At 42.6% G+C, this 27,509-nt stretch overlaps 1 protein-coding gene across 1 annotated transcript in view; it reads right to left on the bottom strand.

Annotated features, from left to right (window-relative positions):
• Window positions 1-210: 210 nt before the first annotated feature.
• The window catches only part of LOC145347013 (gamma-glutamyl hydrolase-like), a 46,311-nt gene continuing 19,012 nt past the window's right edge, over window positions 211-27,509 (bottom strand). The window contains exons 7-9 of the mRNA XM_080194900.1: window positions 3,238-3,331; window positions 541-678; window positions 211-384 (exon numbers count right to left, since the gene is read on the bottom strand). Of these exons, the coding sequence (XP_080051026.1) occupies window positions 263-384; window positions 541-678; window positions 3,238-3,331 (354 nt within the window). The 3' untranslated portion in view covers window positions 211-262. The remainder of the gene's footprint in view (window positions 385-540; window positions 679-3,237; window positions 3,332-27,509) is intronic.

Raw genomic sequence — 27,509 nt, 5'->3', positions numbered from 1 at the left:
AATCACCACTCCAAAAAAATGTAGGCAGAAACTTAAGTTTTGAATTGCATTTGGAAAATATCAACGTAATCTTGAATGATGTTACAAGTGAAAATTAAAATTACTAATTTTCAGTTCGCTGTTGATACTCTGCAGTAAAAAGCATTTCCCCCACATACACCAGATAATCAATTTGTATTAAAGTAACACAATGCAAGAACTACAACAAAGTGGTTGTATTATATTTAATGGTCTGACTGATGCAAGTCCAGTTGAAGTAATTCTAATCAATTAAGTGAATTTGTTCAAACTTAGAAATGTTTCCACTGTAAATGGGTGGATAATTATAAATCAAAGCCTTTTCTTCTTCCGTTGTATTAGAAAAATGACAGGAGTTCTTCCTTGCTGGAAAAGAAATTTTAATTATTTTTTGAGGAAAAGGTGATCTTATTAATGATTTCCTAAATTTGCACTTAAAACAATTGTTATCAGTTGGAAAAAAAGATAGACACTGAAAGTAAACCCTAAAAGATGTAATTTTTTTTCTGTTGTCTACCATACCTTCATTAACAAAAAAATCAGCTAAATACCAAGCAACTTGAACAGCTTCAGATGAGTGTGGGATATTCCATGTTGCATTCCACTCATAAGGGCTTCTCTCAGGGTGCCATTGAACTGCATAAATAGGGTACCTAAAAGCTACATTTAAAAAACAAATAATCAAATCAAGCAGTACTTTCACTTCAAACATGGTTTCAACTATTAGATTACAATTACAATGTGCACACTAAAAGGGGCTAACAGCTTGTGCTGTTTAATCTTGGATATCACTATAATGTTACAATGCCTTACAATGACTATACAGTTTAAAACATTGGTATCTCTGACCAATCTTAAAGCGTAGATACCAATGTTTTAAACTGTATAGTCATTGTAGGGCATTGTGACATTACAGTGATCGCTGAAAGTGAATCTAAAATGTACCAGATCCATTTATAACAGTTAACTGTATAGGGGCACAAAATCTATGGAGTGGATGATGATGATAAGAGTTTTGACATTTTAAGCACAAGTTATTCATTTTTTAGCACTATGAAAAAGTATAAAAATATAACATTACAACATATAAAGCAGTTTTTTAACCAACAGCAAACTGATATTTACTAATTTCCATTTTTTGCTTATTAGAATTATAAATGGAGCATTTCTACCCTCATGCTTTCCACTTTTCAAAGCCTACGTGTTGCCTAGTAAGCTCCCAAGATCTATATCGTAAATCCATTCAGAATTCCCTTAACAGTTCAGAAGTTTATGCAGCAAAGTACAGAATCACAGATCTAAGATGTACATAGCAGGAAGGCCATCAGTAAATCAGTAAATGAATTTTAAAAATGTATAATAATTTATCTTCAAAGTTAAATTAGTTGCAATATTTTACTTTGCATTATTATTGACATTCTAATTGCCCACCATTTTTAGTGTAACTCTTGATTCAATGAAGCTGCCAGAAGCTTTCCTATGTTACAGTTAAGCAGAAAAGACATTGGCAAGCAATGCCAGCAGGCTGAGAGCTGAACATTATTCTCCTGCTGCATGCTATTAGTTATAATGTTTCTTTTTTGGTTCCAAAAGTCATTTATTCTACCAGAAGCTTTCCCTCAACAAAGCTACAATTTGCCTATCCCAAATTGCCCTTAAAAAGATGGTTGTGAGCTATCTTCTTGCACCCACAGTATTGTTAAGGAGGGAGTTCTAGGATTTTGGTCCAGTGACAGAGAAGAAATGACAATACAATTCAAGTCAGGATGGTGAGTGACTTGGAGGCGAACCCAGGTATCAGCTGTCCTTGTCCTTTTAGATGGTAGTGGTCATGGATTTGGACAGTGCTGCCAAAAAAATCTTGGTGAGTTCCTGCAGTGCATGTTGTAGATGGTATACACGGCTGTCATTGTGTGTCATTAATGGAGAAATTGAAAGATGGAAAGGGTACCAATTACGTAAGCTGCTTCACCCTGGATGGTGTTGCATTTCTTCAATGTTGTCATCCAGACAAGTAGAGACTATTCCATCACACTCCTGACCTATGCCTTGAAGATGGTGGGCAGACTATGGGGAGTCAGGAGGTGAATTACTCACTGCAGGATTTCTAGCCTATCTGTTCTTGTAAGCACAGTATATATTATATAAATGGTTATTCCAGTTACTTCGGGTCAATGTAACCTCCAGGGTTGCCATGATGGGGGATTCAACAATGATAATGCCATTGAATATGAAGAGGTGATGGTTCAATCTTTTGTTGGAGGTGGTCATTGCCTGGCACTTGACTAGACTGTTACTTGCCACTTGTCAGCCCAAGCCAGGATATTGTTCAGGTCTTTTGCATTTGGACATGGAGTGCTTCCATGTCTGAGGACTGAGGAATGGTGCTGAACATTGTGCAATCATCAGCACATATCCCCACTTCTGACCTTATGATGGAAGGAAGGTCATTGATTCAGCAACTGAAGATGGTTGGGCCAAGGATATTCCCTACAGAACTCCTGCAGTGATGTCCTGGAACTGAGATGAATGACCTCCAAGCCACGACGTCCTTTGTGTCAGCTGACTCCAACTAGTGGAGTTTTCCCCAATTCCCATTGTCTTCAGTTTTGCTCGGACACTTTGATGTCATACTTGGACAAATACGGTCTTGATATCAAGGAAAATCACTCTCACTTCACCTCTGGAATTCAGCTCTTTTGTCCATGTACGAACCAAGGCTGTAATGAGGTCAGATGCTGAGTGACTCTAGCAGAATCCAAATTGAGCATCAGTGAACAGGTTATTGCTGAGTAAGCGCTGCTTGATAGCACTACTGATGACCATCCCCTCCCCCCCACAAAACGCACACAATCCATTACAGATTATCAAGACTAGAATGATGGAGTGTTAATTGGCCAGGTTGGATTTGTCCAGTGTCTTGCATACCTGGAGAATTTTCCAAACCGCCGGGTAGATATCAATATTGTGGCTGTACTGGAACAGATTGGCTAAGGGTAAGGCAAGTTCTGGTGCACAAGCTGGAATATTGTCATAGTCTTTGCACTATCCAATACCTTTGTGGTATCCAATACCTTCAGCCATTTCTTCATATCACATGGAGTGAATCGAATTGGATGAAGGCTGGCACCTGTGATGGATCATCCGTTTAGCACGCTATATTTCTATATACTTAATTCAAAGATTATTTTCAGATCAGTGGTACTTGTTTCTATTTACCTTCCATGGTGGACACAAATTCCACTTGTTCGCTGTCCATATTAGTAGTCAGGATTTTGTAGAAATTAGTCAAGTTCTTGTTATCTGTAAAACTCTAAAATTTATCACAAAAAGAATTCTAACTAGACATATAGAAATAAATGATCAAAACCATTCTTATAACAGTATCTACATTGTGAAATCAAACTTTAAAGTATGCCTTTGTACAAGAAATGGAAGTTGTATTTTTACAAATGACATTGATTCTATAATAAATGTAAGATCTGCTTTTGATATGTTGACTTATGATTGAGAACCATTAAATGATCTTGATAACCAATCATTGGAAAATAACTATCCTGGTTGTTGGGCTGTAATGGCCCCCAATTTCAAACAAATACATTTAAATTATTCTCTTGTCTATTTGTGGTGCTGTGAATTTTCCAAAATATTTTTTTTACTGTGATGTTCAGTGAAGTTGGTAAAACATGATTTTCATTTAAGTACTTCAGTTGTAAATTTCTGTGAAAATAGGTCCTGAAATGTTCACTAGCTTCAACTTGCACTAAAATTCACGCTAAAGCCTTGTGCTAATGTTCGATTCTACAAATTACATGCAAGAAGCCCCGCTGCAACTTATCCAAATCCTCTCTGTAAGGTTTACTTCCTCCTGTTACTCCTATTTGTTTCTTTCAACTTAATTTCCTTAGAATTACCAATAAGAAGCAGAGAGAGTGCTAACACACTGTATCCCCAAAGTGCAACATAAGGACTCCTTAATGTTTTGTTTTCAAAGCAAGGAGAACTTAAATATGGAAACAACAGAAACACAAAATGGAAGAATCAAGGGAAACCAACGGGAAATGGTCTAACAGAAGTAAAATACTCTGTCCCGGATTTTTGTCAAGATAGAACAGTTCAAGGACAAAAGGAACCCATTTTTGTGTTTCTTGCTCCCATTCCCATTTCCAGCAATTTCTGCTAGGATAAGGGTGCAGGTAACCAGCCTACATATAGCACTTTTTCCCTTGCCGGTTCCAATGTAAGGGTGGGCAGTTTAAACTCTTTCCCCTGCCCTAACAATTTTAGTGGAATCTGGGCCTTTCAGCAAGTAGATGCAGTTCACAGCTTCTTAGGAGAGACATGAACCATGGGAGATATAACATGGAAAACTAAAACAAAAAATCATTAGCTCCTGGAATTCTTTCATTGACAGGCTTTGCAAAACAAGAAAATATATATTTTAGTTTCAATAATTAGATACGTTAGTACAGCCATGATTGGAATCTCTGGTGCAACCCAGAGTTTAAATTGTAAACAAAACTTCAAAACCTGTTGGTTATAGAAAAATAAACTGCCAGGTTGCTTGATAGGGCGGACGCAACACGGTTTCATTAAAGGGAAGTCGTGTCTGACAAATTTACTGGAGTTCTATGAGGATGTGTCTAGGGCAGTGGATAGAGGAGAGCCGGTGGATGTGGTCTTTCTGGATTTTCAGAAGGCGTTTGACAAGGTACCTCACAAGAGGTTATTGCAGAAGGTCAGGGGACATGGAGTTGGGGGTAGGGTGTTAGCGTGGATAGAGGATTGGTTGTCAAATAGGAGGCAGAGAGTGGGGGTCAATGGGTGTTATTCGGATTGGCGGTTGGTGACTAGTGGGGTGCCCCAGGGGTCGGTGCTGGGGCCTCAGCTATTTACCATTTATATAGATGATCTGGAGGAGGGAACCGAGTGCAGGGTGTCGAAATTTGCTGATGACACCAAGATTGGGGGAAAGGCAAATTGTGCGGAGGGTGTGGAGAGTCTGCAGAAGGATCTAGATAGGCTGGGCGAATGGGCCAGGAAATGGCAAATGGAATTTAATGTTGGCAAGTGTGAGGTGGTCCACTTTGGTAGGAAGAATGGTAGGAAGGACTATTACTTACGTGGCGAAAAACTGCAGCAGGCGACGGTGCAGAGGGACCTCGGGGTCCTTGTGCATGAGTCGCAAAAACCCAGCTTGCAGGTGCAGCAAGTGGTCAGGAAGGCGAATGGGATGCTGGCCTTCATAGCGAGGGGGATTGAATATAAAAGTAGGGAGGTCTTGCTGCAGCTTTATAGGGCATTGGTGAGGCCGCAGCTGGAGTACTGTGTGCAGTTTTGGGCGCCGCACCTGCGCAAGGATATTATGGCCCTGGAGGGAGTGCAGAGGAGGTTTACTAGGCTGATACCGGAGTTGAGGGGATTGAGCTATGAGGAGAGGCTGAATAAACTAGGCTTGTACTCGCTAGAGTTTAGAAGAATGAGGGGAGATCTCATTGAGACATATAAGATGATGAATGGGATGGATAGGATAGAGGTGGAGAGACTCTTCCCACTCAAAAAAGACAGTAGGACTAGGGGGCACAGCCTCAAGATAAAGGGGAGGCGGTTTAGAACGGAGTTGAGGAGGAACTTCTTCACTCAAAGGGTGGTGAATCTCTGGAATTCTCTGCCCGTTGAAGTGGTGGAGGCTGCCTCGCTAAATATTTTTAAGAAGCGGGTTGATGGGTTTTTGATAAGAGAGGGGATTAAGGGTTATGGGGAGAGGGCGGGAAAGTGGAACTGAGCCACAACAGATCAGCCATGATCTTATTGAATGGCGGGGCAGGCTCGAAGGGCTAGATGGCCTACTCCTGCTCCTATTTCTTATGTTCTTATGACTACTTTGATTGATGGGGCATCTGGTGTTCCTCAAAATAAAACTGGTCCATCTGTTTTACAATTTAGCAGGCTCCATTGTCTGTCAACTGGAATGGTTTGTTATAACAGCAGTGGCTATGAACAATTGACTGAGTTTCAATAGCTCCAGAAGCACTTATTTCAACAGGAGGCGTATAGACATTTTGATAGACAATTTTTAAGAGGTAATTAAAGAATTAATTATCTGTGATGTGTTTTTGAAAAATGTATTTGTTTTTAATAAGCTCTTTGTGCATGAATTCAGCATAGTGTCTGGTCACGATTGCCCACAAAATGCATTGATGCTTGGGCTGAATGAGGGATGTACATTTGGGCTGAAAATAAATTCTGAAAAAATTGTTGCTGATGAGGACAAAATAACCATGCAACCCTCAGGAACTCCCAGAGTCTGACAATGAGTCCTGGCTTCAGGGACAAAACAGCTCTCATACCAATCAAGGAAAATTGTTGAGTCATCCACGTTTGACCTTTTAAACAACAAGACTCTGATCCCTTTGAAAAACTTATGCTACTAACTTTACCAATAACAAGCAACTGACACCTGTGGTTACCAGTTACATGTGAACATCCATTTTCTTTTCATATTCATGCATGACACATGGGCTTCGCAGACTAAGTTGCATTTGTTACTCACTCTTAATTTTCTTTGAGAAGTTGGCAGAGTTGCCTTCTTGAACTGCTGCAGTTCATGAGTGCAGTACATCCTTGCCTACAAATTTTGAACCCTGTTGGTGCTGACTCATCCACTATTTCCGTGTTTTCCAGGAAACATACCTCCAAATATAATGAGGTTTCATCAGCAGCGTACGCATGCCCTGCTATTTGGCTTTCTTCTAATATTATCATAGAAAATTAATCCAGGCATGCCTCTGCATTTTCATGGTCTGTGGAGGGTTTTTCATCATATACTTTCAGCACACACACACCATGGCAGTTTGTAAATATGTTATGCCATCCTGACACTTAATAACATGGTGTTGTTGGACCATGAGCTCATTATACAACACTTGCGCTTAGGTCATGGGAATGAAGTCATCCAATGAATATTTTCTACTCTGACAATATCTGATCCACTCTAATAACACATTGTCTGCATGGACAATCTTTGACTAGTGGAGGGTTTTCCTATGATCCATTAATTTGGGTACATCACGGTCAGCATAACATATAATTAACTTCTCCATTTGCTTATTCAGATCATAAATGGTTGATATACCAACACCATTCTATTGCCTTAATCTTTTTTCCTGAGATTCCTTTCTTCAGGCACATCAGTAATTCTATTTTCTGCTTAATAGTCAGTGATCTTTTGCTTTGGTGCTCCTGTCAGCCATGGGGTTTATTGATATGAAACCAGAAGTAATGAAGTTTAAAATTATAGAGGGAGAGAGATATGTTCAAGCATTGGTTAAACTGCATTTGGATATGGGAACCTGGGGCTTGACAAATTACCCCGTGCATCAATTACAAGTTGTACAATGTGGCATCATCATCAAGTGTTACCGGTCTTTGGGACCCTCCAGTTTCTGGGACACCAGATATGGGGTCTAGTCCCTGTACCAATTTACAAGAGGGATGAACCTTATTCAAATATAGGTTCCGATGGCTGACTTGTACAATGCACTCCTGAGGCATCAGCAACCACTGTAATGGAAAGGAGAAATGGAAAGGCCGTGCCAACATCCCCCCCTCACATGCCACATGGCTCAGGCACTTAGATGGATGGGACTCTTGCTGTAGGATCTGAAGATTGAAATGTGGTAATAATATCTGCCAAGGATGGAAGGAAAGGCCCAACCTCTGAAAACCAGCAGCCCTGAATGGAAGTGGATGAGAAAGTAAGCAGGAACATTGTGGTTCCTCAAACATGGGAGAAGTGTCCCAATAAGTTCAAGGGGGTCAGGAAAATGCATGACATAACTTGTTCAGGAGCCCAAGTCAACACTCACACTTTCTCAACATTTTCCAGCTCAGCTCCACAAAATAACATGCCTTACACCTCCATTCATTCCTGTCTCTCAAGACACTTCTTCACATCCTCATCTGAAAAGCCAAAGTGCTCACCTCAACCACATCATTGTGCCATCAACGCCATGTCTTGCCCTTACTCTGCACAAACACTCACTTTGTTTTCACTCCACTAAATGCAATTCTCACTCTTACAATTCTCTATTTCCAACCCTTTCAGTTTAACTAACAAATTCTACTACTCCACATATTTATCTAGCTTTCCTGTAAAAGTTGCAATGTTCTCATTCCTCAACTATTCCCAGTAACACAGCATTTAGATTGAGGTCTGTGGGAAGGTAATTGCTAACTGTCAATTAAAAATAAATTAAAGGATATACAGCTGACACTGAGAAAAGGACTAAAACACAGAGGATGATGATGTGAGGAGAATTTCAATAGCGCTCCATTCCTCCTTAGTTTTCTACAGGAAATGAAAGCTAGACTTACATGAAAAACTCTTGTTTGATTGTTGTGAAATCTGTTGTCCAGGATATTTCTAATACACTCAGACTCACTGAACCAACGCTGTGGATAATTTGTTATACCCAAACACCTCTGCATATTATCAGGCAAAAGGACTACACATACAAACTAATAGTAAGTAACCAATTCATAGCATTATTCTGAACAGTAAGTGACTTAAGTTTTACAACATAAACTATTCTCTCTCTCTAGCTAATCTATTGTTTAGAAATTGTATACTACTCTGGATCCCCGTGATCCCTGTCAAATCAATCTCTCTCTCTTTCTGTCTTTCTCTCTCTGGTCCCATAAAGACAGTGGACAGGCAATAGTAGACAGTTAAAGAACAAATAGGTGAACTTCAGAAGTTGTTTATTCATGTTTGGCACAAGAGTGGTAAGGGAATTGAGGCCAATCCATGATTTATAAGGGAAATTAGAGATAGCATCAGATTCTAAAGATGTGCAGGTTAAGGTGATGGCCATGATAAATTGCCTCTTAATGTCCCAGGATGTGTATGTTAGAAGGATAAGCAGGGTAAACATGTGGGGTTTCGGGCATAAGGCCTCGGTGGGATTGTTGTCGGAGCTGACTTGATAAGCCAAATGGTCTCCTTCTGCACTGTAGGGTTTCTATGATTCTTTCTATTTCTATGATTCAAGGGAGAAGCATACAAATTAATACAAAAAAGCAATAGGCCTGAGGAGTGGGCAGAGTTTGAAATTCAGCAAAGGAGGGCCAAGGGATTGATTTAAGAAGTGAAAAATAGATTATGAAAATAAGCTAGTGGGAAACATAAAAGCTATGAAATTTTCTTTCGATATGTAAAGAGAAAAAGATTGACAAAAACGAACGTAGGCTCCTTACAGACAGAAACAGGAGAATTCATTTCTGGGAATAAAGAAAAAGCTGAGGAATTAAATTTGTACTTCGCTTCCATTTCAAAAAGGAGGACACGAATAATGTACCAAAAGTTCGGAGAGAAAAATGTTTTAGCGAAGAGCTGAAGAAAATCAGCATTAGGAGAGAAATGATTTTGGGGAATTGATACGATTGAAAATGGATAAATCTCCAGGTCTTGATAATCTTCATCTCAGAGAACTTAAGGAAGTGGCCCTGGAAATAATAGATCCATTGCTGGGTATTTTCCAAAATTCTTTGGATTCTGGAATAGTTCCTATAAATTGGAGGGTAGCTAATGGAAGCCTGCTATTCAAAACGAGAGATAGAAAGAAGAGGGAACTATAGACCAGTGAGTCTAACTTTGATACTGGGGAAGTTGCGAGAGTCCATTATCAAGGATTTCTTAACTCGGCATTTGGAAGGCAGTGGTATAATCAGACAAAGTCAGCATGGATTTACAAAAGGGAAATCATGCTTGACGAATCTGTTGGAATTTTTGAGGATGTAACTAGTAGAGTTGACCAAGGAGAACCAGTGGATGTGGTTTATTTATACTTATAGAAGACTTTTGACAGGGTCTCACATAACCAACTATTATGTAAAGGCATATGGGAATACAGGTAATGTCTTGAGATGGATAGAAAGCTGGGTAGCACATAGGAGGCAAAGATTTGGCATAAATGGGTCTTTTTCTGACTGGGGGCAGAGGGGTTAGCACTGCTGCCTCACAGCACCAGGGGCCCCATTTCGATTGTTGGCTTTGACATTGTGTGGAATTTCCGCAATCTTTCTGTGTCTACATGAGTTTTCTCTGTGCGCTCCAATTTCCTCCCACGGTCCGAAAGATGTGCAGGTTAGGTGAATTGGCCAGATTAAATTCTCCCTCATGTACCCGAATAGGTGCCAGAATGTGGCAACTGGGGGATTTTCACAGTAACTTTATTGTAATGTGAATGTAAGCCTACTTGTGACTAATAAATAAACTTTAAACTTTCGTGCAATTCTGGAGCATTTGAAAAGCAGTGATCTTATGTTCTTACAAGATAGGTCCAAGTCAGCATGGATTCACTAAAGGGAAATCATGCTTGACAAATCTTGTGGAATTTTTTGAGGGTGTGACCAGTAGACTGGACAAGGGTGAGGACCCCAGCTGTTCTCATTATATATTAATGATGTAGAAGAGCAAACTGAATGTATTATCTCCAAATTTTGTAGATGATTCAAAGTTGGGTGAGAGGGTGAGTTGTGAGGAGGATGCAGAAATGCTTCAGCATGACTTGGACAGGCTGAGTGTATGTGCATTGCATGGCAGATACGCTATAATGTGGATAAATGTGAGGTTATCCATTTTGGTAGCAAAAATAGGAAGATAGATTTTAACCTGAATGGGTGTAAACTGAAAGAGGGGATACTCAATGAGACCTTGGAATCCTTGTGTGTCAGTCGCCGAAAGTAAGTGTGCAGGTACTGCAGGCAGTATAGAAAGTAAATGGTATGTTGGCCGTCATAGTGAGAGGATTCGAGTTTAAGGATAGGGTTGTTTTGCTGCAGTTGTATAAGACATTGGTGAGGCCACGCCTGGAGTATTGTGTGCAGTTTTGGTGTCCTAATCTGAAGAAGTATTGTTCTCGAGGGAGTACAGTGAAGGTTTACTAGGCTGATTCCTGAGATGGCATGTCTGTCATATGAGGAGAGGCTAAATTGGTTAGGATTATATTTACTGGAGTTTAGATGAGTGAGAGAGAATCTCATAAAAACTTACAAAATTCTAATAGAGTTAGACACGTAGATTCAGAAAAAATATACTCACTGGTGGGAAGTCCAGAACTAAGGGCCATAATTTGAGGATAGGGAGTTATACCTTTTAGAACTGAGGTATGGAGAAACTTCTTCACCCAGAGAGTGGTGAATGTGTGGAATTCATTACCACAGAATGTAATTGAGGCCAAAATGTTGTCTTAGATATAGCTCCTGGGGCTAAAGGGATCAAGGGATATGGAAGGTAAGGGGAGATCAGGATATTGATTAGCCATGACTAAAGTAAATAGCGGAGCAGGCTCAAAGGGCTAAAGGCCTATTCCTGCTTTTAGTTTTGATGTTTCTATGTATCTATGGTCTGGAGGTGAGCTATTGTAATATCTGAGCATTTGAAAAGCAGTGACAAGATAGGTCCAAGTCAGCATGGATTCACTAAAGGGAAATCATGCTTAACAAATCTTGTGGAATTTTTTGAGGGTGTGACCAGTAGACTGGACAAGGGTGAACCAGTGGATGTTGTGTATCTGGATTTCAAAAGGCTTTTAACAAGGTCCCACACAAGAGATTAGTGAGCAAAATTAAAGCTCATAGTATTGGGAGGAAAGCATTGATGTGGCTAGAAAACTGGTTGGCAAACAGGAAGGAGAGAGTGGAAATAAATGGGTCCTGTTCAGAGTGCAGTGACTAGTCGGGTACCACGGAGTTCAGTGCTGGGACCCAGCTATTCAAAAGATACATTAATGATTTGGACGAAGGAATTGACTGCAATATCTCTAAATTTGCAGATGACACTACGCTGGTTGGCAGTGTGTGCAGTGAGGATGATGCTAAGAGGCTGCAGGGCAACACGACAGCTCAGTGACTATCACTGTTTGCTGTGCAGACACATGGATTTGGGCCAGTGTCTGTGGGCGTTTGCGCATTCTCCCCGTGCTTGCATGTGTTTTTTCCGGGTGCTCCGGTTTTCTCCCACACCCCAAAGGTGTGCTATTAGGCTGATTGGAAGTAATAAATTGTCCCTAAATTAGTTTCCCTCAATGTGGATTGCCATAAAACAATAGATAAGGGTCATGGGTGGAGGGGGGGACTGGTAATGTTAAAATGGCGGCGCGGGCTCGTTGGGCCGAAGGGCCTATTTCCCGGGCTGTTTTTGTTCTTTGTTCTTTGACTTGAAAAGGCTGACTGAGTGGGCAAACACTTAGCAAATGCAATATCGTGTGGGTCAATGTGAGGTTATCCACTTCAGTGGCAAAAACAGGAAGGAATATTATCTGAATGGTGACCGTTTAAGAAAAAGAGAACTGCAAAGTGACCTGGGCGTCATGGCGGAATGGTCACTGAAGTTTGGCATGCAGGTACAGCAGGCAGTGAGGAAAGCTAATGGCATGCTGACCTTCATCGCAAGAGGATTTGAGTATAGGAGTAAAGATGTCTTGTTGTAGTTGTGTACAGCCTTGGTGAGGCCAACCTTGAGTATTTTGTGCAGTTTTGGTCTCCTAGCCTGAGGAAGGACGTACTTGTGATTAAGGGAGTCCAGCGAAGGTTTACTAGACCGATTCCTGGAATGGCAGAACTGACATATGAAGAGAGGCTGGATTGACTGGGTTTGTACTCACTTGAATTTAGTAGAGTGAAAGTGGATCTCATAGAAACATATAAAATCCTGATAGGACTACACAGGCTAGATGCAAAAAGAACGTTCCTGATGTTGGGGAAGTGCAGAACTAGGGGTCACAGTCTAAGAATAAGGGGTAAACCATTCAGGACCGACATAAGGAAGAACTTCTTCACTCAAGAGAGTTGTGAACCTGTGGGATTCTCTACCAAAGCAAGCTGTGGGGGCCACTTTGTTAGATATGTTCAAGGGGGAGCTGGACATGGCCTTCGTGGCTAAAAAGCTCAAGAGGTATGGAGAGAAAGTGAGAGTGGGATAATGAAAGTGCTTGATCAACCATGATTATATTGAATAATGGTGTAGGCTTGAAGAGCCAATTGGCCTACTCCTGCACCTATTTCATATGCTTCTATGTTTCTAAGTAGTAGCTGGCATGTCCAGATATGTTTCTGGAAATGGTGGAGAGGTCAGGCTGAGCAATGCTAGCATAGGCTTCTTACACCTTTCTGGCTATCTTCTGGAATCTTCTAAAGATTCGGTCTGTCAGGTGCTTTGGTCTGATTAGTTTCACTTTAAAGTTGATGGGTTTCAATGTGTGTTAATGAGTTTTAATGGCAGAACCTTTGTGTTTGTGTGTTACATACCTAAATGTCTAGTTTCAGCTTCTAATAAGCACTGAATCTTTTGTCTTACTGATACATGTCTGCCCCATGTATTTTGTGATGATTTGTTTGTCAGGAAATGTATAAGTGCTCTTTTACACTTGCTAATGTGTCCTTGTGCATCTCTGGCTTTCAATTGTCTAATCTTGCATCTTGCAAAAAGCCTGTCTCCAGGCAGAATTGTCTTTGTGCTTGGACTGAGGTAATCTTAGCATACCTTGCATTTAGGCCAATTTCTATACCCTTATGTCACTCTTCATGGTCAGCTTATTGTGCTTGTATTTCAGGCCTCAGGGCTGCCTGCAGGGGGTTCCCTTCCAGGGGGTTCCTCTACTTTACATGAGCAGTTGCAGGGTGTTACAAATCATCTTGTATTCACCATTCCTCTTTAGGGAAGGAAATTTGCCATCAACCTGGTCTCATCCTTCCCTGGACTATGTGAATCCAGATCCACAGAAATGTGGTTGACTCTCAACAGCTGTGTGAAATGGCCTAGGCAAGCTACTGAATTCAAGGGAAATGAGGGGTGGGCAACAATTGCTGGGCTTGCCACTGACACCCACATCCAATGAAATAAATGAAAAAACACATACCCCGTCTTTGATCCATGTCCCTCTAATTTTAAAAATATGCCCACTTTACTGGATTCCCTCAACAGAGGAAACAAATTGTCCCGATCTAATCGATCATCTTTAAAAAACATTTTAAACAATAGCTAATCATCTATGCAACTCACGTTGCCATAATCTTATCTGTTAGTTCTTGATATTATTCTATACCTCCAGGATATATACCCAAGGCCAATATATCCTGAGCTGTGATGTTCAGGCTTGAACCCAGATGGGAACTAATGAAGCGTGTGATGAAATTTTGCTTGACAAATCCTTGGGTTGCATTTAAATTACAATGACTTACCGTGCTGCAATGCAATAACCGGTTTCCATATGGTCACATCTGAGAGAACAGAGAGTGCAGAAAATGGACAGCAATAGGAATCCTGCCTCCATTTTTTGACTTTAAATAGTTTTTATACTTCAAGCATATTTTGCCATTGTTGGTAGTTTCAAAATCAATTGTTTTAGTGTCACTATCTTCTTGTAGTTTGAATTAATATGCTATTACACATTTTATGTTAAATTGACAAAAGCCATTAAAAAAAACACCCTGCCATATTGGAAACCAGACAGACTAGTTAAATAGGCAGCTTTAATTATAGAACAGTTAAAGGATAAGTAATTCATTAGAAAATGTGTTATGCTAGTGTGGTGATCATATCCTCCTCTCCAGGACCATCCCTTCCTTTATTGCGTTTAAAGCCCTCTCTTCTTCCCTAGGTATGTAGTTTGCAAGATCATTGCTCGCAGCATGGTTCAGATGTAGGCCATCCCAACTGTACAGTCCCCACTTTCTTCAATACTGATGCTAATGGCCTACAGACTGAAACTCACCTCTCCCACCAGTCTTGAGCCATGTATTCATCTCTCTAATTTGATGTACCATATGCCAATTTGCACGGAGGCTGAGTTAATAATCCAGAGATGAAAACCTTGTGGATCTGTTATTAAATTTAGTGTCTATTTTATGATAATGCCTGTGCAGATCCTGCTTCTTCATTTTACCTATGTTATTGGTACCTACATAGTCCACAACAATGGGATCCTCTTCGCATCCAAGATCATCCCAAACCTTGGCAATGGGGCAGGCAACACAGCCAACTGGACTCTGACTCCTTGTTACACAGAACATTGTCAATCCCTCTCACTATACTGTCACCTCCTATCAATACTTATCTGCTTCTCCCCCCACCCCCCACCCCCCACCCCCCACCATCCACTGAAGAGCTTCCTATACCAAAGTGCCATGGTCAATCGGATCATGTGTGTTCAACTGCAGCTCATGTTAGACCGCTTGATGGCTCTGGAGCAGCGGATGAATTCACTTTGGAGCAAAAACTGATGCTAAGGAAGCTGTGGGTAGCACATTCAGTGAGTTGGTCATATCGCAGATAAAAATTACAGAGGGAGATAGAGAATGGGTGACCACCAGACAGAGGAAGAGTAGGAAGACAGCGCAGGGGTGCACTGCAGTCATCTCCCTCCAAAACAGATATACCATTTTGGATACTGTTGGGGGACATGGTTCACCAGGGGAAGATGGCAACAGCCAGGTTCATGGCACTGTGGCTGGCTCTGCTACACAGGAGGGCAGAAAAAAGAGTGGCAGAGCAGGGGACTTAATTATAAGGGGAATAGACAAGTATTTCTGCGGACATAAACAAAACTCCAGGATGTTATGGTGCAAAGGTCAAGTATGGCTCTGAGCGGCTGCAGGGCATTCTGAAGGGGGCTGGTGAACAGCCAGCTGTCATGATGCATATAGCCACCAACACTATAGGTAAAAACTGGGATGAAGTGCTACAAGTCGAATTTTAGGAGTTAGGAGTTAAACTAAAAAGTAGGACCTCAAAGGTAGTAATCTCAGGAGTACTGCCAATGCCCCGTGCTAGCCAGAGTAGGAATGTCGGGATAGCTAGAATAAATATGTGTCTTGAGGGATGGTGCAAGATGGAAGGATGCAAATTCCTGGGACACTGGAAACAGTTCTAGGCAGATGGGACCATTAGAAAACAGATGATCTGCACCTGGGCAGGACGGCAACCAATCTCCTAATGGGAGTGTTTGCTAGTGCTGTTGGGGAGGGTTTAAACTAATGTGACAGGGGGATGGGAACCAATGCAGGAAGTCAGAGGGAAGTAAAATGGGAGCAGAAAATAAAGGCAGTAAAATGAAAAATGGAAGGCAGAGAAACTAAAAGAGAGTACAGAGGCTGTGAAGAACTCAGTGAATGGGTCCAGTAAGGCTAAGAAAAATAAAACCAGGGAAAATGTACAAAACATGACAGGATAGATGGTCTGAGAAAACAGGGCAGAGAGCAAGGGAGGCCTAGATTAAACATGACATGAGGTGAAGTCGCACAGGATCTGAGTTAAGCTGGCAAGATGGATACAAACAGCTGGCAAGATGGATAAAGACAGAGGGTAGCAATGGAAGGGTTCATTTCTGAATGGAGGGCTGTGACTAGCGTTCCTTAGGGTTTAATGCTCAGACCTTTGCTGTTTGTAATATATATATATAAATGATATGGAGGAAAATGTAACTGGTTTGATTAGTAAGTTTGCAAATGACGCAAAGGTTGGTGGAATTGCAGACAATGATGAGGATTGTCAGAGGATACAGCAGGATATATATCAGTTGGAGACTTGTGTGGACAGATGGCAGATGGAGTTTCATCTGGACAAACATGAGGCAATGCATTTTGGAAGGTCTAATACAGATGTGAAATATACAGTAAATGGCAGAACCCTTCAGAGTACTGATCAGCAGGGGGATCTGGGTGTCCAGCTACACAGGTCACTGAAAGTGGTAACGCAGGTGGAGAAGAAGGCACACAGCATGCTTGCCTTTATCAGCCAGGGCACTGAGTTTAAAAATTGGCGAGTCATATTACAGTTTTATAGAACCTTAGGCAATAAGAACCAAGAACATAAGAACATAAGAAATAGGAGCAGGAGTAGGCCATCTAGCCCTTCGAGCCTGCCCCGCCATTCAATAAGATCATGGCTGATCTGTCGTGTCTCAGTTCCACATTCCCGACCTCTCCCCATAACCCTTAATCCCCTTGCCTATCAAAAACCTATCAACCCGCGTCTTAAATATATTTAGCGAGGTAGCCTCCACCACTTCAACGGGCAGAAAATTCCAGAGATTCACCACCCTTTGAGTGAAGAAGTTCCTCCTCAACTCAGTTCTAAACAGCTCCCCCTTTATCTTGAGGCTGTGCCCTCTAGTCCTACTGTCCTTTCTGAGCAGGAAGAGCCTCTCCACCTCTATCCTATCCATCCCATTCATCATCTTATATGTCTCAATGAGATCTCCCCTCATTCTTCTAAACTCTAACGAGTACAAGCCTAGTTTATTCAGCCTCTTCTCATAGTCCAACCCCCTCAACTCCGGAATCAGCCTAGTGAACCTCCTCTGCACTCCCTCCAAGGCCAAAATATCCTTGCGTAAGTGCGGCGACCAAAACTGCACACAGTACTCCAGCTGCGGCCTCACCAGTGCCCTGTACAGTTGCAGCAAGACCTCCCTACTTTTATATTCAATCCCCCTCGCTATGAAGGACAGCATCCCATTAACCTTCCTGATCACCTGCTGCACCTGCAGGCTGGGTTTTTGCGACTCATGCACAAGGACCCCGAGGTCCCTCTGCACCGTTGCATGCTGCAGCTTTTCGCCATGTAAGTAATAATCCTTCCTACCATTATTCCTACCAAAGTGGTCAACTTCACACTTGCCAACATTGAATTCCATTTGCCAGTTCCTGGCCCATTCGCCCAGCCAATCTAGATCCTTCTGCAGACTTTCCACACCCTCCGCACAATACTTGGAATATAGTGTTCAATTCTGGTGTCCACATTACCAGAAGGATGTGGAGGCTTTGGAGAGAGTACAGAAAAAATTTACCAGGATGTTGCCTGGCATGGAGGACATTGGCTACCAGGGGAGGTTGGAGAAACTTGTTTTTTTTTCTCACTCGAATGACGGAGGTTAAGCGGCAACCTGGTAGAAGTCTACAAGAAGATTATGAGGGGTATGGACAGAGTGGATAGTCAGAGGCTTTTTCCAAGGGTGGAAGAGTCAATTACTAGGGGCAACATTTAAAGGAGATGTATGAGGCAAGTTTTTTTTTACACAGAGGGTGATGGGTGCCTGGAACTTGGTGCCGGGGGCAGGGGGGTAGTGGAAGCAGATACAAGAGTGACTTTAAAGAGGCGTCTGGACAAATACATAAATAGGAGGGGAATGGAGGGATATGGCCCTCGGAAGGGTTTTAGTTCAGACAGACAGCACGGTTGGTGCAGGCTTGGAAGGTCAAAAGGCTGACCCTGCGCTGTAATTTTCTTTGTTCTTTGGCATGCATAGGTAGCTGGGATTAAGCAGATCCCTTGACGAATATAGAGGTTGTCGGAGTAGAGTTAAAAGACAAGTCAGGAGGGTAAAGAGGGGGCATGAGACTGCTTTGGCTGAGGAGAATCCATAGAGCTTCTAAAAATACATAAAGGGCAAAAGAGTAACTAAGGAGACAGTAGGGCCCCTTAAGGATCAACAAGGTTATCTATGTACGGATCCACAAGAGATGGGCGAGATCCTAAATGAATATTTCTCATCGGTATTTACAGTTGAGAAAGTCATGGATGTTAAGGAATTTGGGGAAATAAATAGTGATGTCTTGAGGAATTTATATTACGAAGAAGGAGGTGCTAGGAGTCTTAAAGCGCATCAAGGTAGGTTAATCCCCGGGACCTGATGAAATGTAGCCACAGTGTTGTGGGCGACTGGTAAGGAATTGCAGATCCCAAGCCAACTGCCACAGATGAGGTACCTGAAGATTGGAGGGAAGTAAATGTTGTGCCTTTGTTTCAGGAAGGCTGCGGGGGAAAGCCTGGGAACTAGAGACCAGTAAGCCTAATGTCGTAGTAGGTGAGTTGTTCGAAGGTATTTTGAGGGACAAGATCTACAGGCATTTAGAAAGATAAGGACTGATTAGATACAGTCAGCATGGCTTTGTGAGTGGAAAATCATGTCTCATGAATTTGATTGAGGTTTTTGAAGGGGTAGCCAAGACGGTAGAAGAGGGCAGTGCAGTTGATGTTGTCTACGTGGACTTTAGCAAAGCCTTCAAGGAGGTTTTTGCACCAGGTTAAATCGCATGGGATCCAGGGTGAGGTAGCCAACAGGATATAAAATTGGCTTGACGAGAGAACACAGTAAAAAGTCTGACAACACCAGGTTTTAGTCCAACCTATTTATTTGATAATATTCTCACTAGCTTTCGAGGGGACAGCCTCTTCGTCAGGTGAATGGAGTGACGAAGAGGCTGTCCCCTCGAAAGCTAGTGAGAATATTATCAAATAAATAGGTTGGACTAAAACCTGGTGTTGTCAGACTTTTTACTGTGTTTACGCCAGTCCAACGCCGGCATACCCACATCTTGACGAGAAGACAGGATGGTTGTCAAGGGTTTTTCAAACTGGAGACCTGTGACCGGTGGTGAGCCTCGGGGATTCATGTTAGGTCCACTGTTATATGTTATTTGTATTAATGAATTGGATGAAGATTTATGGGGCATGGCAGATGACACCAAGATTGGTGGCATAGTGGACAGTGAAGAAGGTTATCTGGGATTACAGTGGGATCTTTATCAAAAGGGATAGTGAGCTGATGAATGGCAGATGGAGTTTAATTTAGATAAATGAGGGGTGATGCATTTTGGTAGCTCGAATCAGGGCAAGACTTACTCAGTTAATGGTAGGGCACTGGGGAGTTATAGGGCAAAGGGATCAAGGATACAGGTTCATAGCTCCTTGAAAGTGGAGTTACAGGTGGACAGGTGGTGAAGATGGCATTCAGCATGCACAGTTTCATTGGTCAGAACACTGAATAGAGGATTTGGGACATCTTGTTAAAGTTGTACAAGACATTAGTTGGGCTACATTTAAGAACATAAGAACATAAGAAATACGAGCAGGAGTAGGCCATCTAGCCCCTTGAGCCTGCCCCGCCATTCAATAACATCATGGCTGATCTGAAGTGGCTCAGTTCCACTTTCCCACTTTCTCCCCATAACCCTTCATCCCCTTGCCTACCAAAAACCTATCTACCCGCGTCTTAAATATATTTAGCGAGGCAGCCTCCACCACTTCAACGGGCAGAGAATTCCAGAGATTCACCACCCTTTGAGTGAAGAAGTTTCTCTCAACTCCGTTCTAAACCGCGCCCCCCGCCCCCCAACCTTATCTTGAGGCTGTGCCCTCTAGTCCTGTTATCCTTTCTGAGCGGGAAGAACCTCTCAACCTCTACCCTACCCATCTCATTCATCTCAATAAGATCCCCCCTCATCCTTCTAAACTCCAACGAGTACAAGTCCAGTCTATTCAGCCTCTCTTCATAGTTCAACCCCCTCAACTCCGGTATCAGCCTAGTGAACCTCCTCTGCACTCCCTCCAAGGCCAAAATATCCTTGCGCAAGTGCGGCGACCAAAACTGCACACAGTACTCCAGCTGCAGCCTCACCAGTGCCCTGTACAGTTGCAGCAAGACCTCCCTACTTTTATATTCAATCCCCCTCGCTATGAAGGCCAGCAGCCCATTTGCCTTCCTGATCACCTGCTGCACTTGTAGGCTGGGTTTTTGCGACTCATGCACAAGGACCCCCAGGTCCCTCTGCACTGTAGCATGCTGCAGCTTTTCGCCCTTTAAATAGTAGTCTCTCCTACTATTATTCCTGCCAAAGTGGATAACCTCACACTTGCCAACATTGTATTCCATCTGCCAGGTCCTCGCCCACTCGCTTAGCCTATCTAGATCCCTCTGCAGACTTTCTACACCCTCCGCACAATTTACTTTTCTACTTATCTTATCTTATTTGGAATACTGTGTGCAGTTTTGGTCACCCTATTATAGAAAGGATATTATTAAACTAGAAAGAGTGCAGAAAATATTTATTAGAATGCCACGAGGACTTGATGGTTTGAGTTATAAGGAGAGATTGGATAGATTGGGATTTTTTCCCCTGGAGCAGAGGAGGCTTTGAGGTGATCTTATAGAGGTCTACAAAATAATGAGGGGCTTAGATGATGTACATAGTCAACATCTTCTTCCAAAGGGAAGGGGGTCTAAAATGAGAGGATATAGATTTAAGGTGAGGGAGGAAGACATAGAAGGGTCCAGAGGGGCAATTTTTTTCACTCAGAGGGTGGTGACTATCTGGAACAAACTACCAGAGGCATTTAGACAGTTGCATGGATAAGATGGGTATAGAGAGATAAGGGCCAAATGTGGGCAATTGGGATGGGATTAGTGGTAAAAATTGGATGGCATAGACAACTTGGGCCAAAGGGCCTGTTTCCATGCTTTAAACCTCTATGACCCATCCACCCTTCATTCCCCATTCTCAACTGAACCAGCTGGAAGAACCTCCAATTTAGACAATTGAAGTGGCTGAAATTTCTGCACTCTTACCCTCTGGGTGCCCTTACCTACCTCAGCAGCAAACATGCTCATTTCACTCAAACATTTCACTCAAAGGGTGGTGAATCTCTGGAATTCTCTGCCCGTTGAAGTGGTGGAGGCTGCCTCGCTAAATATTTTTAAGACGCGGGTTGATGGGTTTTTGATAAGCGAGGGGATTAAGGGTTATAGGGAGAGGGAGGGAATGTGGAACTGAGCCACGACAGATCAGCCATGATCTTATTGAATGGCGGGGCAGGCTCGAAGGGCTAGATGGCCTACTCCTGCTCCTATTTCTTATGTTCTTATGTTCTTATGTTATGCCCTCCTGTCCCTGAACACTTTCCCAAGTGGAAGGTTATATTTGAAAGGGTGCGACTGCCTCCTGAAACAAAGCTTTCTGGTAACTCCCTCCCTCCCTCGCAGCATCTGCAGCTCAAACTCTAGCTCAATGACTCTGCGCCAAAGCTCCTTAAGCCGTGGACACTTACTGCTGACGTGCCTGCCCTGGATAACACCAGTATCCATGAGCTGCCACATGCTGCAGGCATGACACACCAACTGTCCCGATATACTCATGATCTTTAACTAATTACTTAATGATTTTATTCAGTTATTTACTTTAGATATTAGTTAATCTTATCACAAAGTACAGAACAATTTTCAACCTTTGGAAAATAGATCTTGACCACTTGCTGGATATTCACTAACAGCTTGCCACCTCCCCTGTAGAGAATTCCTACAAGATGAAGAAGTTAGAGGAGCAAAGGAGTAGCACCCTCCCCTCCTCACTGAACTCCCTTTTCTCACCAAACTTCCACACACTGTCCAAAGCCACACTCATTGCTGTTCACTCTTGAGTGTGTCTGAATTTCAAAACCTTGCTTTCAGCCATGTATAAATCATAAAACCCAGTTACTTCATTTTCCTTCCATGTTTATTTCCAGAAGTTAAACTTCTTACATTTAAGTTATTGAAATAATATGATGCTTAAAACATATGGGAAATGACGGATGGAGAAAGACACTCTGGTGTATCCAGCCTGCCTCACTCAAATGCAATGCCTTGTGAAGCACAATATATAGACTTCTCCAGTTCAACCAGCGTAGGTGAATTAACAGATTGATAAACAAGGTTACGTTGGAAGAAAGGTTTGCTAGTAAATTCTTCGTCAATCCCCAGAGGCAATTGAAAACTAGTCCAGAAGATCACTCTGGTTCTAATGAGTTCCATGCATTACAAGGTGATTGCTTCTCCACTCCTACATTGCAGCTGTCATTTGAACACAGGGCCTCAGATCCTGTGTTCGAACAATTCCCATTGTTCAGTCTGAGCAGCTGCTTCCCAAACATTCATCAATTTCATTCATCAATGAAAGCTGATGTTGGGTTGTTCAGATTTTCCACTCCAGTGTCATTACAGATTAAAGAAAAAACTGTACCAAAATTTGTTTTTTAAAAAATGCCAACTGTAACTTCCTTTAATTCAGTGGGACCTGAACCTCGGGCATGGCGGTCAGAGGACTGGACTAATAATTGGAAGATGTGAGTTCAAATTCAATCTTTCAATTCCTATACTCACCAATGTTTTCCCCAACCTGAGTGGCTCCTATTCATTGTTAATTTAGAGCACATCCTCAAACTCGGACTGTTGAAACCTAAATGCAACCCAGATTGATAAACAAACCTATCAAATACTTTCGACAAGGACTGACAAACAGCCAACGGGAAACTACTGAATGAATAAAGTTTTACAATGCATCAGTTTATCAGATACTAGCTCACATCCTCACCTGAAAATGAAAAGCTCACTCAGCCACATTGTTGTTCCTTCACCACCAAGTCTCACTCTCACCCTGTACAAACACTGTCTTTGTTTTCACATCACTCAATATATTTCTCACACTCACAATTTGCTATTTTCATCCCTTTCATTGAGGGGTGAGCGGAACTGCAGGAAAGGCAGAGAAGAGGATGTGATACTCCAGTGACAGTCATTGACAAGCATTGGCAATGCATGCTCTCCTGGTTCACTGTGGGGGAAGCCTTGTTACCAGGGGTCTGGACATCAACAAGACCTGCCACAGAAGTCTGAGCCTCCTGATTAAGCTTTATTGCTTGGATCTGGTGCTCAGACATGTCATCATCATGAATTCAAGGTGCTTCTGTGCTGTGGTGAGACAGTAGGGAAGTACGTATCAAGGTGAGTGACGTTAAGGACATCTGTCTCAGTAAAATATCTTAAGGCCTGATACAATTTTCAGACGTTTTGATATTACAGATCACATAGATCACATTGATTTGGTTTCCACAACACAAGTGGCTCCTAGTCATTGGTCGTTTTTGCAGTCTAGTACATAGCTTGTTGACACCTAAATACAACTTAGGATGATGTACGGAAATCAAGCAAATAATCCCACAACCACCAGGGCTCAAGCAGGCAACAGGAAAATGCTGCATTAGGTGCAGAATGAACCGAGTTTTACATTGTACAGGTACTGGATCCATATCGGAGGCGCTGGCTACCGGACTTGTTCCAGATTTGCGTATTTTGGGCCCTGGATGATATGCTTATAAAATATGAAGAAGGAATGAGAAATAAAGACTAAAAGACTTTTGTAATTTAATTATTATACTTTTATTATTCATAGTTTTACAGATTGCATTTCAACTGAGGGAGAGACAGCTGTCAAACAGACAGATGCTGTGAAAATTGAAGGTTTAAGCCAATTTGGCAGTTTCTGCGTCCTTTCTGGCATGCTTTTAAAACATGGAGAAGGAAGCAGGAATAGAGACCACAAGACTTTTGTTCATTATTGTACATTTATTTTGCATAATTTTACAACTCAAATTACATATCAGCCGAGGAACAGACAGCTGCAATACATAAGAACATAAGAAATAGGAGCAGGAGTAGGCCATCTAGCCCTTCGAGCCTGCCCCGCCATTCAATAAGATCATGGCTGATCTGTTGTGGCTCAGTTCCACTTTCCCGCCCTCTCCCCATAACCCTTAATCCCCTCTCTTATCAAGAACCCATCAACCCGCTTCTTAAAAATATTTAGCGAGGCAGCCTCCACCATTTCAACGGGCAGAGAATTCCAGAGATTCACCACCCTTTGAGTGAAGAAGTTCCCCCTCAACTCCGTTCTAAACCGCCTCCCCTTTATCTTGAGGCTGTGCCCCCTAGTCCTACTGTCTTTTTTGAGCGGGAAGAGTCTCTCCACCTCTATCCTATCCATCCCATTCATCATCTTATACGTCTCAATGAGATCTCCCCTCATTCTTCTAAACTCTAACGAGTACAAGCCTAGTTTATTCAGCCTCTCCTCATAGCTCAATCCCCTCAACTCCGGTATCAGCCTAGTAAACCTCCTCTGCACTCCCTCCAGGGCCAAAATATCCTTGCGCAGGTGCGGCGCCCAAAACTGCACACAGTACTCCAGCTGCGGCCTCACCAATGCCCTATACAGCTGCAGCAAGACCTCCCTACTTTTATATTCAATCCCCCTCGCTATGAAGGCCAGCATCCCATTCGCCTTCCTGACCACCTGCAAGCTGGGTTTTTGCGACTCATGCACAAGGACCCCGAGGTCCCTCTGCACCGTCGCCTGCTGCAGTTTTTCGCCACGTAAGTAATAGTCCTTCCTACCATTCTTCCTACCAAAGTGGACCACCTCACACTTGCCAACATTAAATTCCATTTGCCATTTCCTGGCCCATTCGCCCAGCGAATACCCAGCGAATACAGACACAGGCTGTAAAAATTAAGGGTTCAGAATCTGTTGTATGTCTTTTAAACAAGTCCTGTACCTTAAATCATTTCAAATACATGGGGTGTTCTTTCAGAAACACCTCTTGTATTTTGTAGACCTACGTAATATGCTGCTCTGGAATGAAACTCTTCTGATCAATGCCATGAATGAATTGCTCCGTAATCTTTATTCACCTGTCAATAGACATATTTAAATTCATCATCACCACTCTCATTCTCTTTATTCTTGGTCAAGACCGTGGTGTATATTTCAGTGTGGGTGAGTTGAAAATGAATTGGAGAGTTGTTGCCAAGATCACAGAACCTTCAACATCTTCTTCATCCAACAGCTTGGCTTCAGCACACAGAAGTCTTTCACAAATGGCAAATATATTTCAAAAATATCCTTTTTCTCAGATACATGGACACCATTAAATTCAGTTTTAAATCCACCATCACCAATCAAGGAAATTTGGACAAGATGGCAGGAAAATTCTCACAGATAGAACAGGGTTTTACAATGTACAGGTACCAGACCCCATACCTGGGATGTCTGGGATCCAACGTGTTCTGGATATGTGTATTTGGCAGATTTTGAGCCCTTCTTGGCATGCTTGTAAAGCGTGAAGAGGGGATGAGAAATAAAGACTACAAGGCTTTTATTTTATTATTTTACATTTATTATTTCATAATTTTACAACTCAAATTACATATCAAATGAGGATGTGATATCTGCCACAGAGACACAGCTTGTGAAAATTGAAAGTTCAGGCTCTGCCAACACCTTTTAAACATATCCTTGCAGCTTATGAATTCTGCTCTCTGGATGGCATGCTTATAAAACATGGAGAAGGGATGAGAAATAAAGACTCAAAGGCTTTTATAATTTAATTAGTATATTTCTTTTATTTCACAATTTTACATAAGAACATAAGAAATAGGAGCAGGAGTAGGCCATCTAGCCCTTCGAGCCTGCCCCGCCATTCAATAAGATCATGGCTGATCTGTCGTGGCTCAGTTCCACGTTCCTGCCCTCTCCCCATAACCCTTAATCCCCTTGCCTATCAAAAACCTATCAACCCACGTCTTAAAAATATTTAGCGAGGCAGCCTCCACCACTTCAACGGGCAGAAAATTCCAGCGATTCACCACCCTTTGAGTGAAGAAGTTCCTCCTCAACTCTGTTCTAAACCACCCCCCCTTTATCTTGAGGCTGTGCCCCCAGTCCTACTGTCCTTTCTGAGCGGGAAGAGTCTCTCCACCTCTATCCTATCCATCCCATTCATCATCTTATATGTCTCAATGAGATCGCCCCTCATTCTTCTAAGCTCTAATGAGTACAAGCCTAGTTTATTCAGCCTCTCCTCATAGCTCAACCCCCTCAACTCCGGCATCAGCCTAGTAAACCTCCTCTGCACGCCTGCCAAGGCCAAAATATCCTTGCGTAAGTACGGCACCCAAAACTGCACACAGTACTCCAGCTGCGGCCTCACCAATGCCCTATATAGCCGCAGCAAGACTTCCCTACTTTTATATTCAATCCCCCTCGCTATGAAGGCCAGCATCTCATTCGCCTTCCTGACCACCTGCTGCACCTGCAAGCTGGGTTTTTGCGACTCATGCACAAGGACCCCGAGGTCCCACTGCACCGTCGCCTGCTGCAGTTTTTCGCCAAGTAAGTAATAATCCTTCCTACCATTATTCCTACCAAAGTGGACCACCTCGCACTTGCCGACATTAAATTCCATTTGCCAGTTCCTGGCCCATTCGCCCAGCCTATCTAGATCCTTCTGCAGACTCTCCACACCCTCCGCGCAATTTGCCGTTCCACCAATCTTGGTGTCATCATCAAATTTCGACACCATACACTCGGTTCCCTCCTCCAGATCATCTATATAAATGGTAAATAGCTGAGGCCCCAGCACCGACCCCTGGGGCACTCCACTAGTCACCAACCGCCAATCCGTATAGCACCCATTGACCCCCACTCTCTGCCTCCTATTTGACAACCAATCCTCTATCCACGCTAACACCCTACCCCCAACTCCATGTCCCCTAACCTTCTGCAATAACCTCTTGTGAGGTACCTTGTCAAACGCCTTCTGGAAATCAAGAAAGACCACATCCACCATCCACTATCACCTCCGCCATTTCTTTCAGAACCCTCGGATGCATTCCATCCGGTCCTGGAGACTTGTCCACAATCAGCCCCTCCAGTCTGTCGAGCATCGCCTCTCTAGTAACAATAATGTCATTGAGACCCTCCAGTCCTACCACCTTTCCATCTCTAACACCCGGCAAATTATTCACATCCTCCTCCGTGAAGACTGAAACAAAAAA

The sequence above is a fragment of the Carcharhinus amblyrhynchos genome, chromosome 8 (assembly GCF_965287045.1).
Source record: "Carcharhinus amblyrhynchos chromosome 8, sCarAmb.v2.hapA, whole genome shotgun sequence".
Lineage (NCBI taxonomy): Eukaryota > Metazoa > Chordata > Chondrichthyes > Carcharhiniformes > Carcharhinidae > Carcharhinus > Carcharhinus amblyrhynchos.
The sequence above is the reverse complement of the archived record's forward strand: the minus strand, read 5'-3'. Positions and strand labels throughout refer to the sequence as shown.